Source organism: Aquarana catesbeiana, linkage group LG12, assembly GCF_042186555.1.
Source record: "Aquarana catesbeiana isolate 2022-GZ linkage group LG12, ASM4218655v1, whole genome shotgun sequence".
Taxonomy (NCBI): domain Eukaryota; kingdom Metazoa; phylum Chordata; class Amphibia; order Anura; family Ranidae; genus Aquarana; species Aquarana catesbeiana.
The window spans coordinates 208349912-208364007 of NC_133335.1; the positions used below are offsets into that span (position 1 = coordinate 208349912).

A 14096-nucleotide genomic window follows, 5' to 3' on the forward strand; every position below is an offset into this window, starting at 1 on the left:
ATGCCATAAATGTGGGGGGAAGGGGGGGGCATGTGCCACTGGACAGGAGTGCCATCATCCACCACAGCAGTCAGTGGGATGCTCCTTGCGTTCATGAAATTCCCCTGGCTTGTGACCAAAAAAAAAAAAAAAAAAAAACCCCTCAGTGAATGATAAAGCTGGTGCTTGTAGCTCCCTCACAGCACATTCACTCTTGCAGCTGCTGCCTGGAGAAAGCAGAGGGAGTAATGTTAGAGTTGGAGGCAGACTTTCTGCCTGCGTGTGAAGCTGCCAGGGAAAGAGAAAGGCAGAGATAGAACTGGGAGGGGAGACTGCAATGGCAAAATGACACAGCTCTGCATTATACGTCTTGTATGTGGATTACCTGATCATAGGCACGTTGCTCAGAATAACAAACAGTACAAAGAGGGGGTGGGGGGGGGTCAGTACTGGCTGCAACTTCCCCACAAGAACGGCCATATTTGGCCTTCGACTGAGCTATAGCCGGCAAACAAACAAAAACAACAATGTGCCTATTTCCCAACTGAACCAAATGGGACCAAGCACTACATGGAACTCCTGGGGCATTGAAAAATGAAGAGTATGTAAACCCAACATTTCATATTCCTTATATGTGCCTGCTGTACCATGTACTTGTATGCAAAAGTATCCTGTTCTCTTCCTAATGCTTTATTGTGTGAAATCCCTGGTGATCCTGCCAGTCCCTTTACTTTCCTATTAAAAACTAACCACACTAGGCATGAGATAGCGTGGTCAGTTCTCTAGCTGTGCTGAGAACTCAGCCTGCTCTCCTCTAATGATCAGACCTGTCCTGACACGCCCCTCTTGCACAGCCATTCAATGGGAAGATCAGTGTGCTGCTGTTTTTCCTCCCCTGGCAATGAGAACAGAGGGTATGTGATCACATTTAAAAAAAATTTTTTTGTTTTTTATATCTATACACAAATGCTTCACCTTTATATTTTAGGCCATGTTCACACTGGTGAGACATTCGTTTCAACATTGGGAGCACATATCGCATGACGTGTATAAATCAATGGTTCCCCATGAGAGCCGTCCTAACTGGTCTGACACAAGTCGGTCCGATTTTGAAAAAGGTTCCTGCACTACTTTGGTCTTAATTCAGCTCATCGAATATCATTGAAGTCGGATCACAGTCAGATCCTTGTCCTAACCAGCCGACTTGTGACATCCAACATTGTGATTACAGCAGCAGTAAAAGGAACTTATGTCACACTGGGATTGTTTTGATTGGTCAAAGGACAAGTCAGAGCAAAATCTTATCCCATTTATTCAAGATTGATGGAAGTAGGACCCGGCCTAAGTTGTAATAATTCTTCACTAAATAAATGCATTTACCTTCTACAGCGTGCCACTTGAGGCACTGACCCTTCAACATCTGACCAAAAAAAATTCCAGACTTGAGCAACACTTTTTCAAATAATTTTATTTTTTTGAGCGCTTCTTTACAAAGATAGTTGAAATATGAAAGTTGGATAGAAATATCAAGCAGTCTTTTCAAACACACTAAAATTAACAAAAAAAAAAAAAAACAAAAAAAATTTATATAATTTCAGAGCTCACAGAGCTTAAAGAGCAAAAGATTAAATGCAACCAGACAAAATGTCAGGCATTTCCTGGCAGCTATCTGGCTCTCAACTAGTCTTTCAAGATTAAAAAAAAAAAAAAAGTAATGCCTGGAAACAGCTGAGATTTTGTTTGGCATTAAGAAACACCATGACACTATGTACAAAATAAATTCACAGATACGCAAATGTAATATCCGAGACCTTAAAAAAAAAAAAAAAAAAAAACTGCAGTTATGGTTTCCCTGCTCTTTCCTCAGTCTTCTAGGTTTTGGTGAAAAAAAATTTCCGCTAAACATCTGTAACAGAGGTCCTCTGATGTGAAACCTAAAACATGTCAGGAATTTCAGTTCCCCCAATGCCCTTTTCCCTTCTACTGTCTGTCTGAGCTACTTCTTTCAGGATGTAAGGCAGCACAGCAAATGGATGGGGCTGAATGCTGGTTAGCCAATACATTGCATTCATCCTTTTCAATTTTAAGTTATTAGAATTTACACAAAGTTACGACCATTCTTCATTTGGAGCTAAAGAAAAAGACAAATCTGACAACACTCTCTCCTCTCTCAACACTTGGGGGGAAAAAAAAACAAAAACAAAAAAACAGCTATGTACAAAAAACTGTAGCAGTCTGTTTCATCGACGAACAGGAAACAGAAGCTGAGTGGAGGTCATGGAGTCTGGGAAGAGGCTGTGGTAAGTCGGAAGTGGGACGTATGCAGCTGTGATCATCTTACCTGTGGAAAAAAAAACAAAAAAGGTTGGCACTGAACTTCCAAAATAATTACACAAGTCGATTAGCAAATGAGTGATGAATTGTTACTCACCAGCAAACCACCTCCCGTGTAGTGCATTAACTGCAGCTATTGCAGATGCTATAGTTGGACATTTCACATAAACATTTCCCTGTGAAGGAAAGAAAAACCATGAAATAAAAAAAAAAAAAAAAAAAAAAAGACATTCATAACATCCTAACATTATGAAAAACTGCAACATGCGGTAGCCCCTGCATCACAGCAAGTCAGTGGAGTGAAGGGTAGTAACCCGTTGGAACAAAAAAAAAAAAAAAAAGTTCATTGTAGCAAGACTAAACCTAGAGTTCCATGTGCTTTTTGTCTCAGAGATTTAAAGTGTTACTAAACCCAGGAGACTGCATTTACTATATCAGGTCTCACACAGTACATGGAAATGCAATTATGTTTGTAAATATAAACTTCTAAATACCTTTTTTCATCAGCAGTATATAGCAGTCTTGTGACTATCAGTGTCTGGTTAAAGCTTGTAGGAGTTTTCATTCTACTCAAGATTGTCCTATGAGGCTGCATGACCCCTGACACTCTGCATGTGATCAGCACAGGGCCAATCAGCTCTGTCCAGACACTCTCACAAGAAAAATATAGACCCTCCAGCAATACACACCAAACTGAGAATATGCAGCTTGTCCCCTAGCCTCTACTATCTAGGTAAGGTTTGATGACTGTGGCAGAAGGGGAGGATCAGAGAAGACAGGAGCAAACAGCCTTGTTTCACAATGCAGAGGATTAACCCCTTAGGTTACACAGTGAGTATAACAAGCATGCTTTACTACATATACAGACTGATTTTACTGTTGTGGGATTAGTAACACTATAACTGCTTGGGAATGGTCCAATAGTATCTTTTCATTGTGCTGCAAAATGAGTTGGCTGTCAACAAGTGGCTACATATCTAAGCAGCAAAAATAAGAAAGCTGCCAACAAGCGTGTAAATATTTATAAGTTGTAAAGAGAATTGCCAGTTCAGCTCTAGGTTTAGGCAATCCTTAAAAGGGGTTGTAAACTCATGTTTTTTTCACCTTAATGTATCCTATGCATTAAGGTGAAACACCTGGCAGTGCCCCCCCCCCCTTACCTGAGCCTGAGCCCTGGGAACTTCATCCGGCAGGAAGGCGCTCTTACTCTACCTGAGGTTCTCGGCTCTTGACTGGAGAGATTGATAGCAGCACAGCCATTGGCTCCCACTGGTGTTAACCAAATCCAATGACATGGACGCCTGGGCCGAACCATACATTCGGCAGCTATGGATGCCGAATGATGGACTCTGGATCGCGCCCGCAAGGTAACTCCCCAGGAGAGCGCTTCTCCTAGGGGGGTTATCTGATGTGGCGAGGAGCCGCCGGACCCCAGAAGAGGATGTTCGGGGCCACTCTGTGCAAAACGAGCTGCACAGTTGAAGTATGGCAGGTTTGTTTTTTGGTTTTTTTTAAACAAAGCTTTACAATCAATCACTTTAAAGATCAATCCTATCCAAATTTGTGATCAGACATTCACAAGTACACCTTACAAGTAAACTGTTCAGCAACAGATTTTTCATTTAAGTAATCTTGACAATCCTTCGCTTCTCATGAAAGGAAAGCAGCAGAATACCACAAAAGCACTGCCTCAATCTAATAAAACCGCATCAGATCCCAATGCAATCAAAAGGACAGACAGATATCTCTCCATGGCAGGCAGGAAGGCATCTATCCATCTATGCTCAACAACATATGTAGGCTTATTTGTAATAAGTTACTGAATCCTATTAAGGTTTAATCTGTAACAACCCTTGAAATGCTAACCTGTTATGGAGAGTAGAGTATTGAGCGACTGAGATTCTACATTAGAACAATACTATATTTCCAAGGTTGCTTAGCATACTTGATTTAAAAGCAGTGCTACATATGATCCATGAAACATTGCAACAAATAAAAACATTTCTATAAATGGGTGTATTCAAAAAAAAAAAAAAAAAAATACAATTACTAGTAAAAAGCATTATCAATTCCTGAATTTCTACAGGTCTTAAAGTAAATGTCTCCTGTAAAAACTTAAAGTGGAACTTCTCTCCACATCAACATTAATCCTCCTGCTGTTAGCATTAGTAAATAGATAGGAAAGTATACCATTTACTTGTTTTATACTTTTCACATTTCCTCAGTTACTTCTTGGTTTTTTGCCTAGACAAATGTCATACATCCCAGGATTTTTCAGGAGGGGAGATGAATGCTTGAGCTAAGGGCAGGTGGATTCCAGGATGTAAAGGCTACATGAATCATTCGCCATTACTCAAGATGGCCACGGCCATAAATGATAGGGGTGTTTTTCAAAAAAAATAAAGCATTGAGACATGGAGGGATGAAGGAGTTTGGTTTGATTACTGAAAATGAATTTGTGGTTTTGGTTTGTAGTGCTCAGATGCAGTTAAGATCTGCTTTAAGAGTCCCTACAAAAAACTATTAATGAATATCTAAACCTGAAAATGTAATATATTGTAGATTACCAGTACATTGGATGTGGTGGCTGAATTTGTTTGCAGCTAAAGAACATTTTCAGCAAGTACAAAAAAAAAAAAAAAAAGTTCTTGCCATAAATGTGGTGTCCTTGTCACTTCTGAAAGCACAAAAGGACATTTTCCTTATTGTGCACACTGCTAGTCTAATGGAGATGAACAGAGGCAGGCACAGTTAAAGTTTAATCTGAGTAACAACCATGGATAAACCCTTAAATACAATAGAGGAGTGCAGACACAAAAGGGGAAACCAAATAAAAAATAAAATGTAGCCACTACATCCAAGGACTGGTAAATTGCAATATATACATTTTTGATTAGGTGCACCTTAAATTAATTCTTCAGTGGATTGGGAGTCCCAACGTTGCTTACTTTAGGAGTTAGATCAGATAATTATCCATCAGCGCCCAACACTTCTGGGCATTCCAGATACATTGTCCCCTTCTATGTGCTAGTTTTTCTCCACCAGCTGCTACAAAGAAAATCGGTGAGTTAGCAGCCAGTGGGAGGAACCACTTCAGAGAAACAATCATCTGACACACCCAGAAGCAGTCAAACACTGAGGATTCTTTAGCTGTTGTAACTGTTAAAAAGGACGAAGTAAAGGAGGTGGCGAGAGTATCTTTGCAAGAGCCATTTCAGGTTCCTGAGTCACTTTAAAGATTATAACTGGGGGGGCGTGACCGGATGTCGTTGTGAGCGGGTGTGTGTGTGAGCTCCCGCTTGGCTCCGGCTCCCATGCTGCTCAGCCCTGTCTCTCTCCCTGACAGCTCAACCCAGCCTGCTAACTGCATATGTGCTATCTGACCCGCCTCCCTGCCTCCGGGTACACCGTTCCAACCGACGGCTACTGTGACCGGTCAGCCGCATCTTACCTTAGGGAGCGGGGGTGTCCTACTGCCGCTGCACTGCGCTGCCGTATACCGGCTTGTTCCTAGTTCCATACTCCGCGCCCGGACAGCGCTGCAGGCTTCTCCCCGTCGCCGCTGGACTGGTTGCCTGGCGACGCCTGGGGCTCTCGCGAGAGCTGTGGAAACCTCCAGTGATCTGGATGACGGCCCGGGAGTGACAGCTAAGACGCTCCGCTTTGGCCCCAGTCTTACTCCCCTTGCCTTAGTCACAGCCACAGCAACAGACGCCAGCTACAACAATAGACACTGGGTACACGTGGAGAGAACGCGCAGCTCTGAAATACCACAGGACAGGTATGTGAGCATTTGGGCTCAGTTTAAAAAAATCCCTGGGACTATGAAGGTGGACTGTATGTACTTTGTTAAAACTATGCCCTGCCATACCTGCTAATGGTATACAGTTATATATTGGTTGTTAAAAGAGTCATTGAAAGAGTAAAATAAGGAAGAGCAAAGGGAAGAAGGAAAGAGGAGAGTTTGTTAAAGGGAGAAGGAAGGAGGAAAGAAAGAAGAAAGAAAAGGGGGAAAAAGAAAGTAAAGAGAAGTTTATGGTGCCCGGATAAAAACCAAAGGACATTACCCCATGGTTTAATAGTCTGACAGGAAGAAGGAGAAGGGTTCGGGTAGTCGTGTCCTACCTGATCAGTTTGTTAACCTTGCGGTCCTGTTGAAACACGCATACTGGTTGAGTGGGGACGGGAGGGGTGCAGACAGAACCCTGCACTAAGAGATATTATCTACTTGTGCTAGCCGCTGCTGCGGTCCCTTGGTTTCCCCGTGTCACAGTTGTTCCCTACTGGCGGTGCTGGGTACCCAGGTACACAAAGGTAACAACGGCGATGTCAAGGAGGAGAGGGGAGGAGCCAGCCAATATGGAGAATTTGGGGCCCCAGTCGCTGCGATCCGCAAAGGAGAAGGGGAACCAGGCGGCAGCAGCTGCAGCAAAATTGGAGAGGTTTGCACACACTTCTGAACAGACCCCCATTAAGAATGGGCAAGCTCCGCAACTCAAGACCACTGGGGATAGGAAAAGTTATGGACAGGCATCTTCTAACCCAGCCGGAGTAGGGCAGAAAAATCCAACTGTTAATAAAGGCCCAGGAGCAGGGGAAAAAGTCCAGGTACCATCATTAGCAATGGCCTCTGCTACAGAGGCAGAACCAACCCTGAGGGAAATTTTCCATGCGATTAACTCTTGCAGAGCATCAGTGGAGGGGTTAAGCTGCCAAATTAAAGAGATCAAGGATGAACTGTTATTAATAAAGCAGGAATTGCAAAAGGCAGTAGATAGAATAACCGGCTTGGAGGGTAGAGTGAGCCAAGTGGAGGATGATGTTTTCCCCCTACAGCAAGATGTCAAGTCTATGAAGGAACAACTGGGTAGAATTAATGAAAAAATGGATGAAATGGAAAACCGTCTAAGAAGGGACAATATAAGAATAGTGGGCCTCCCGGAGAGATGTGAAGGGCAGAATCCCATTGCCTTCTTGGAAGGATGGTTCACAGAAATATTTGGAAGAGATGCATTTTCCCCACAGTTGGCAATTGAGAGAGCCCATCGGGTCCCCTTCAGGGCTCCGCCCCCTGGAGGGCGCCCCAGGTCCTTATTGATGAAATTTTTGAACCACCGCGACAAGTTAACCCTAATGCGCAAAGCCAGAGAGAAGGGGCTTATTTTGTATAATGGTGCAAGGGTCTCATTTTTTGCGGACTTCTCCCCGGAGTTGCAGAGACGCAGGGAAAGTTTTGTGGAGATTAAACGTACCCTTCAAAAATATGATGTCAAGTATGCCCTACTGTATCCAGCTAGGCTACGGGTTGAGGCAATGGGGGAGGTTCTCTTCTTTGACTCCCCGGGGGGGGGTAACCCACTGGTATGAAGAAAACAAACAGAGACTGGAACCCAAGGGAAGGAGCGCAGAGTGCTAGGATGTTCGATCAGAAGACAAGAAAATTTGGACTGAGGGAAGCAATATGAATTTGACATAGAGAGGGAGAATGATGGTGTATGGTAGATTAGGAATGGGAGAGGGGGAGGTTAATATATTTAAAAATTTGTACACGTGGATTCTAATGGTGCAAGGAGGAATATATGAGACGGTCACGAATAGAGCCCCAGGGGCTAACCTGATAAGGTGGGGGAGGGGGGGGTAGGGATGGGGGGGGATTGGTGGGGGGGAGGGAGAAGGGGGGGTGGGTGGTGGAGAGGTAGGGGGGTTGTAAAATTATTTCAAAGAGGAATTAAAATGCACTTAGTAACTGGAGGGGTAGTTAGGGGAATGGGGTGGGAGGGGGGAAGGGCGATTAAGCACACGTGTGGTAAATGCAAACACTATGAACAGGAACATAGGGAAAGGGGGACACTTAGAATGTGCACTAGAAAGGAAAATAACAGTAATGAAGCACAGAGGGGAATTAAGGCAAGGTTTTTTTTCCTTTTTTTTTTTTTTTCTGTTTTTTTTATTTTAAAGATGTAGCACTTAGCTTGGAGGGATCCTCTATCAATAGGAACATGGGGAAAGAGGAAAGGGGGACACGTAGTAGGTTTATTAGAAAGGGAAATAATGGTAATGAAGCACAGAGGGTAGTTGGGGTTTTTCTCTCTTTTTTTTTTCTTCTTCTTTTTTTTTTTTTTTGTCTTTTGTTGTGTTGTTTTCTCCTGTTCTGCTATATGTAATACACAGCTTGGTATCAAGGGTGGGGTCCCACTTTGGCTGCCCCATGGGGGTTCCTTCTTTTTGCTTTCTGGGGGGAATTATGAGGGGTAGGGAGGTGTTAAAGTTTGGCACAAGACAGTATACCAAGTGGAAGATGCCCATTGTTGTTGGCTTTCTGGTACTAATTCATGTCTGTTGTTTGTCTAATGCAGCCTAAAGACCTTAAAATAGGCTCCTGGAACGTACGGGGGATGGGGAACCCAATTAAGAGGGCTGCCATTTTTTCACTGCTGGAGATAAGGGGGGTGGGCTTGGTCTGCCTACAGGAGACTCACTTGACAAAGGATACGATAAAAGGTCTTCCAAGTAGAAGGTTCCAGGCCCAATATCACTCGGTGTATTCCTCCTATTCCAGGGGGGTGAGTATATTGGTAACAAGAAATGTGATGTTCTCCTGTAGGCAGTCCAGGACAGATAGTTTAGGTCGTTATGTTTTTTTATATTGCTCTATTGAAAGCAAAATGTATGTTATTGCTAATATTTATATCCCTCCACCATTTAAATTGGAAGTACTGTATAGCTTAATGGAGTTTATGATGGATAAAACAGATACCCCGGTGATAGTAGTAGGGGATTTCAACGAGGTATTGAATAAAGAGCTGGACAGATTTCCACCGCGAGCCCAAGTAAATAGTGTAGCAGGGGGCCGGCTGGGTAGCTTCCTGGAGGAGGCAGGACTGTTGGATTTGTGGAGGGTCCGGAATCCTGGAGTAAGGCAGTACTCGTGCTTCTCGTCCTCCCACTCCACCTTCTCCAGAATTGATATGACCCTGGGGAACGCAGAGGCAGTGCCAATAATAAAGAATGTAGTATACTATCCGAGAGGGGTCTCGGATCACTCCCTGATGGTGGCTTCAGTGGGTTTAGGGGTCAGGGAGGTTAGAGGGCCCTGGAAGTTAAGTCCATATTGGTTGGAGTTAATAGGGGAGCCAATGAAGATAATAACAAAATTAGAAGAGTTTTTAAAATTTAATGAAGGCTCAACGACAGCAGGTGTACAATGGGACACACTGAAGGCGTTCCTTAGGGGTATTTTGATTCAGGGGGTGGCAGGAGTTAAGAGGAGGGCAAGGGAGTGGGAGGAGGGAATTAGGAGGGAACTGGAGGCGGCAGAGAAGCAATTTATAGAAGGCCCTACACCAGAGAGGCAGAAACTGTGGGAGGAGAAACAGGAGGCCTATAGAACAGCAGTCCTGAAGAGGGGTGAAAATAAGCAACTCTTCTTGAAACAACGGACCTTTGGGGAAGGAGAAAGTGTGGGTCGCATGCTGGCCTATTTGGTAAAAACCAACTCCTCCTCCTCGGTGATCCCGGCAATCAGGACCCCAGGTGGTGAGATATCCTCTCAGAGCCCAGAAATTACGGATATATTTGAGAGGTATTATAAAAACCTGTATAGGTCACAGGGGTTCGTTGGGGAGGAGGATATGGAGAAGTTTTTTAAAGACATACAGGTCCCTGCAGTTACTGAAGAGGATAGAGAGGGTATAGATGCGCCAATTACACTAGCTGAACTACAACAAGCTGTAAATGGAATGGCAAATCAAAAATCTCCGGGGCCGGATGGTCTCCCGATAGAGGTCTATAAGCACTACGGGAAAATCCTCCTGCCGGAGTTGCTGAAAACGCTGAACTGGGCTCTGCAGGGAGGGTGTCTGCCTGTCTCTATGACTGAAACAAATATCATCCTGCTTCATAAAGAAGGGGGTGACCCATTAGAACCGTCGGCATATAGGCCTATATCTTTGTTGTGTACAGACGCCAAGATTCTGGCAAGGGTTTTGGCTGCTAGACTTAACAAAATTATGCATAAACTCATCCACGTGGATCAAACGGGATTTATTTCCCATAGGACCACGAGTATGAACATTAGGAGGGCATATATGAATCTCCAGACTCCGACAGAGAATATAGGTTCAAGAGCAGTGGTATCTCTGGATATAACTAAGGCCTTTGACAGCTTAGAATGGCCCTATCTCTGGCGGGTGTTGGAGGAGTTTGGCTTGGGTCCTGTCTTCAGAAAGTGGATAAAAATATTGTATAGGGGCCCAAGTGCGAAGGTTAGGGTTAATAAAGAACTGTCAGGGAAAATATGCTTAGAGAGGGGGACGAGACAGGGATGCCCCCTGTCCCCCCTGCTGTTTGCTCTCGCTATGGAGCCACTAGCGATCTATATTAGATCTAGCTCCAAGATCGAAGGCTTTGTAAGAAGAACAGGAGAGGAGAAGATTGCCCTGTATGCCGACGATGTCCTACTGTTTCTTGGAGATACGGAAGGTTCTCTTAGGCAGGTAATGGACATAATGGGAAGGTTTGGCAGCGTGTCAGGACTGGTGGTGAATTGGAGGAAATCTGCACTATTGCCATTAGATAACCCCAACGGTCCGGACATGTCGGGAATTCCACAATTAAAAGTAGTCTCAAAGATTCGCTACCTGGGCATAAATGTGTCAAAAGACCCCAATCAATATATCGTAGACAACCTAGTTCCACTATTGGGTAAATTTAGGGGTAAAATAGATATCTGGAGCCGGTTGCCCCTGTCGGTGGCAGGAAGGGGCAACCTGATCAAGATGGTTTGGATGCCCCAATTGCTGTATCTGCTACACAACGCGCCGGTGTGGCTGAACAAAAAGTGGTTCAAAAAGATCGACTCACTTTTTAGGGAACTGTTGTGGAGAAGGGGGAAGGCCAGGATTAGCCTTCAGAGCTTGCAGTTGCCAGTTAAAGAGGGGGGGATAGCCCTTCCGCATCCGAGGTGCTATTTTCTGGCAGCACAGCTGCAGCACATTCGGGGTGGAAGTGCTGACAGAGGTATGTTAACTCTAGAGACACCCCATAAAATTGTAGTAGAAGCATTGGAGGCAGACTCATTAGTTGGTAGAGGCCCCACAACTAAGTTAATAACCAAAGTCTGGAAGGCAACAAAGACCTTAATGGGATATGTTGGGTTTACAGAATATGCTCCCCTCTGGCATAAAAAAAAAACCTACAGGAGATAGTGGCTATGGGGGAATTTAAGGAATGGGTGAGGTGGGGTATAAATAGACTATCCCAGCTGTATAGAGGGAGGGTATTGAAATCTTTTGAGGACCTCCAAAGGGAATACAGTATCCCAAGACAAACATTCTTTAGGTATCTGCAAATGAGAGCGGCACTGGAGGTACAATTTAGAGTAAATCCCCCAGCCTGGACAGACGCAACACTCCTCCAAAGGGTGATTAAGTCCGGGGAGATGAAGGGCTTTATCTCTGGAATATATGTGCAGCTGTGCAAGGAAACCATTGTCAGATCAGAGCATCTGGGTTGCAGGCAGGGGTGGGAAAAGGATGTGGGGAAGCTGACTGATACACAATGGAAAGAAATACTGGAGGTGGGACAGGAGGTTTCAGTTTCACCTGCACAGAGACTCTCCCACCTAATGTTGTTACATAGAGCATATTATACCCCAAAAAAATTATTCCGTTTCGGTGTAAGAACTGATGCTAAGTGCCCCAGGTGTGGGGAAGAGGGCGATCTGATACACATGGTATGGAGGTGCCCCAAGCTAGTACGCTACTGGCGGGGGGTTGTGGGCTCTATTGAGGGCAAATGGGGGCTCTCTCTGGAGATAAACGTCAGATTTTGTATTCTTGGATACAGGGTATGGAGACGGGAGGAGGTAGCAGTTAAAATAGCCGTTCTGAGGTGTCTTTACCAGGCCCGGAAGCTCATTATGCAGAGATGGCAAACAGTCCTTCCCCCTGCAGTGGATGAGTGGGCTAAAACAATAAATGAGGTAATATGGAAGGAGAGAGCCCTATATATTAGAAGAGGGAACCTTAAGAAGTTTGAAAAGATGTGGAACCCGTGGTTGGAAAGTCTAGGGTGCCAGGAATAAAGGGAAGGTTGTGGCCCAAGGTAGGGGGTGGGTAAGGGAAGGGTGGGAGGGTTGGGGGAAGGGAAGGAAGGTAAAGAGAAAAGGGGAAAGCTCCCGATCGCCTTAGTGTATTATATGATGTATGTCCCTTCTCTAGTGGAGTGTGTCCACGCGAACATGTAGGTGTTTTAATACAATATGATGTATGTGAATTAAGAATTGTTAATAAAGATTATTTAAGAAAAAAAAAAGATTATAACTGGGAAAACATGTCTTAGGGAGCAATAAAACCTTGTTTAGAGCCAAGCAGCCTGTAGGGGGTTTTTACCCCTGCACAGCAGAACCGGTGTTAGTCTACTAGTCATTCATCCCACCTCTGACAGGCAGGAGTGGCTTATTTAGGAGAATGAATCCAAGTAAAGCAGCAAGGCTACAAGCCACTGTGTGAAAACAAACCAATCTGACTCACGAAGGTGAATAAGCAGTTTACCTCATACCAAACTGCAGAAAAGACCTCAGGAGCAGGGGTTGGCACTCCAGCTGTGGTGAAACAAATGCCATCATGCCTCTAGGAGTCATGCCTGTGATTGTCAGGGTCTTGCAATGTCTCATGGGACTTGTAGTTTCACCACAGCTGGAGGGCCAAGGTTACCTACCCCTGCCTTAGAGGATATACAGAAGTATTAATCCTCATTTATGACAAAATCACAAGGGATATGTTGAATCTGGATGAAAGGTGACACCCACCACCATTGAATGGTTTACTGTACCCAAAAGTAATGTAAACTACACAACACATAATGTAAACCACACAACCGAAAAACAAAGACCACAGCCCAGGGCTGCTGAAATAAAAATACATACCTGTGGTGAACTCTTATCTACATAAATGTGTACAACTCCTCCATGTTTGTTGCATTCTTCAATAACATCGTCTTTTATCTCTGTGTCCCAGCCTGGCTCATCTTCCCTGGTTGATTAAAAAAAAAAAAAAATTGCAGGAGTCACAAAAAAGGTAAAGACAGAACTGAACAGACATTTACCAAACATTCAGGCCGTTATGCAAGTTTTTGCTCTGCTCCTCTGAACCTCTCATCTCCTGGCAGGAGAAAAACTGCTCTAAAAAAAACAAACAAAAAAAAAAAAATAAACGGTTAAATATGTATTCTATTGGACAGAATATTTATTCTGACTATTAGAATGCATTACTGTGCAAAAGGGCCTTAACGCTTATGCGCATTACAATTTTTTTCTGCCCAAAAGCTCCTCTCCTAATGGGTTTATGCCCTGCCTGTAAACACTGCTCTTCAAATACACCTGTAAATGCCCCTTTGTGCATGGACGCAGATGCGTTTACAGGCGGGGGTGCGAACAAACGCCTGAAAAGCAGCTTTTTTGTTAAGCCCAGTCTGCATGAAGCGGATGTAAACCGCCAAATTTATTTTTAATTAAGACTCATATCTGTTACAGCAGAGGATGTCATTTCATCTGTGCCCAGTCTTGCCACGAAGAGTTAGTCCAGCTCTGAACAATCCTTTTCAATTTCTGTCAGTTTTTATCTTACTGAAGAAAGATGTGTCCATTTCTTCCATCTTGCTGCAAGTGACAGGTGATTTCCTCATCTCATGCAGGAGTGAGAGAGGCATTCTGTGTACTTTATATATCCCCCTTCTCCAGCTCTCCCAGGATTGGCTGCTCCACACCTCAGCAGGATTGGGCA

General features: G+C 44.1%; 1 protein-coding gene across 6 annotated transcripts in view; it reads right to left on the reverse strand.

Moving 5' to 3' along the window:
• Positions 1-1432: 1432 nt before the first annotated feature.
• The window catches only part of RBM39 (RNA binding motif protein 39), a 44961-nt gene continuing 32297 nt past the window's right edge, over positions 1433-14096 (reverse strand). For all 6 annotated transcript variants that reach the window (XM_073606573.1, XM_073606574.1, XM_073606571.1 and 3 more), the window contains 3 exons: positions 13241-13346; positions 2411-2489; positions 1433-2320 (listed from right to left, as the gene is read on the reverse strand). In XM_073606573.1, the coding sequence (XP_073462674.1) occupies positions 2220-2320; positions 2411-2489; positions 13241-13346 (286 nt within the window). In that variant the 3' untranslated portion in view covers positions 1433-2219. The remainder of the gene's footprint in view (positions 2321-2410; positions 2490-13240; positions 13347-14096) is intronic.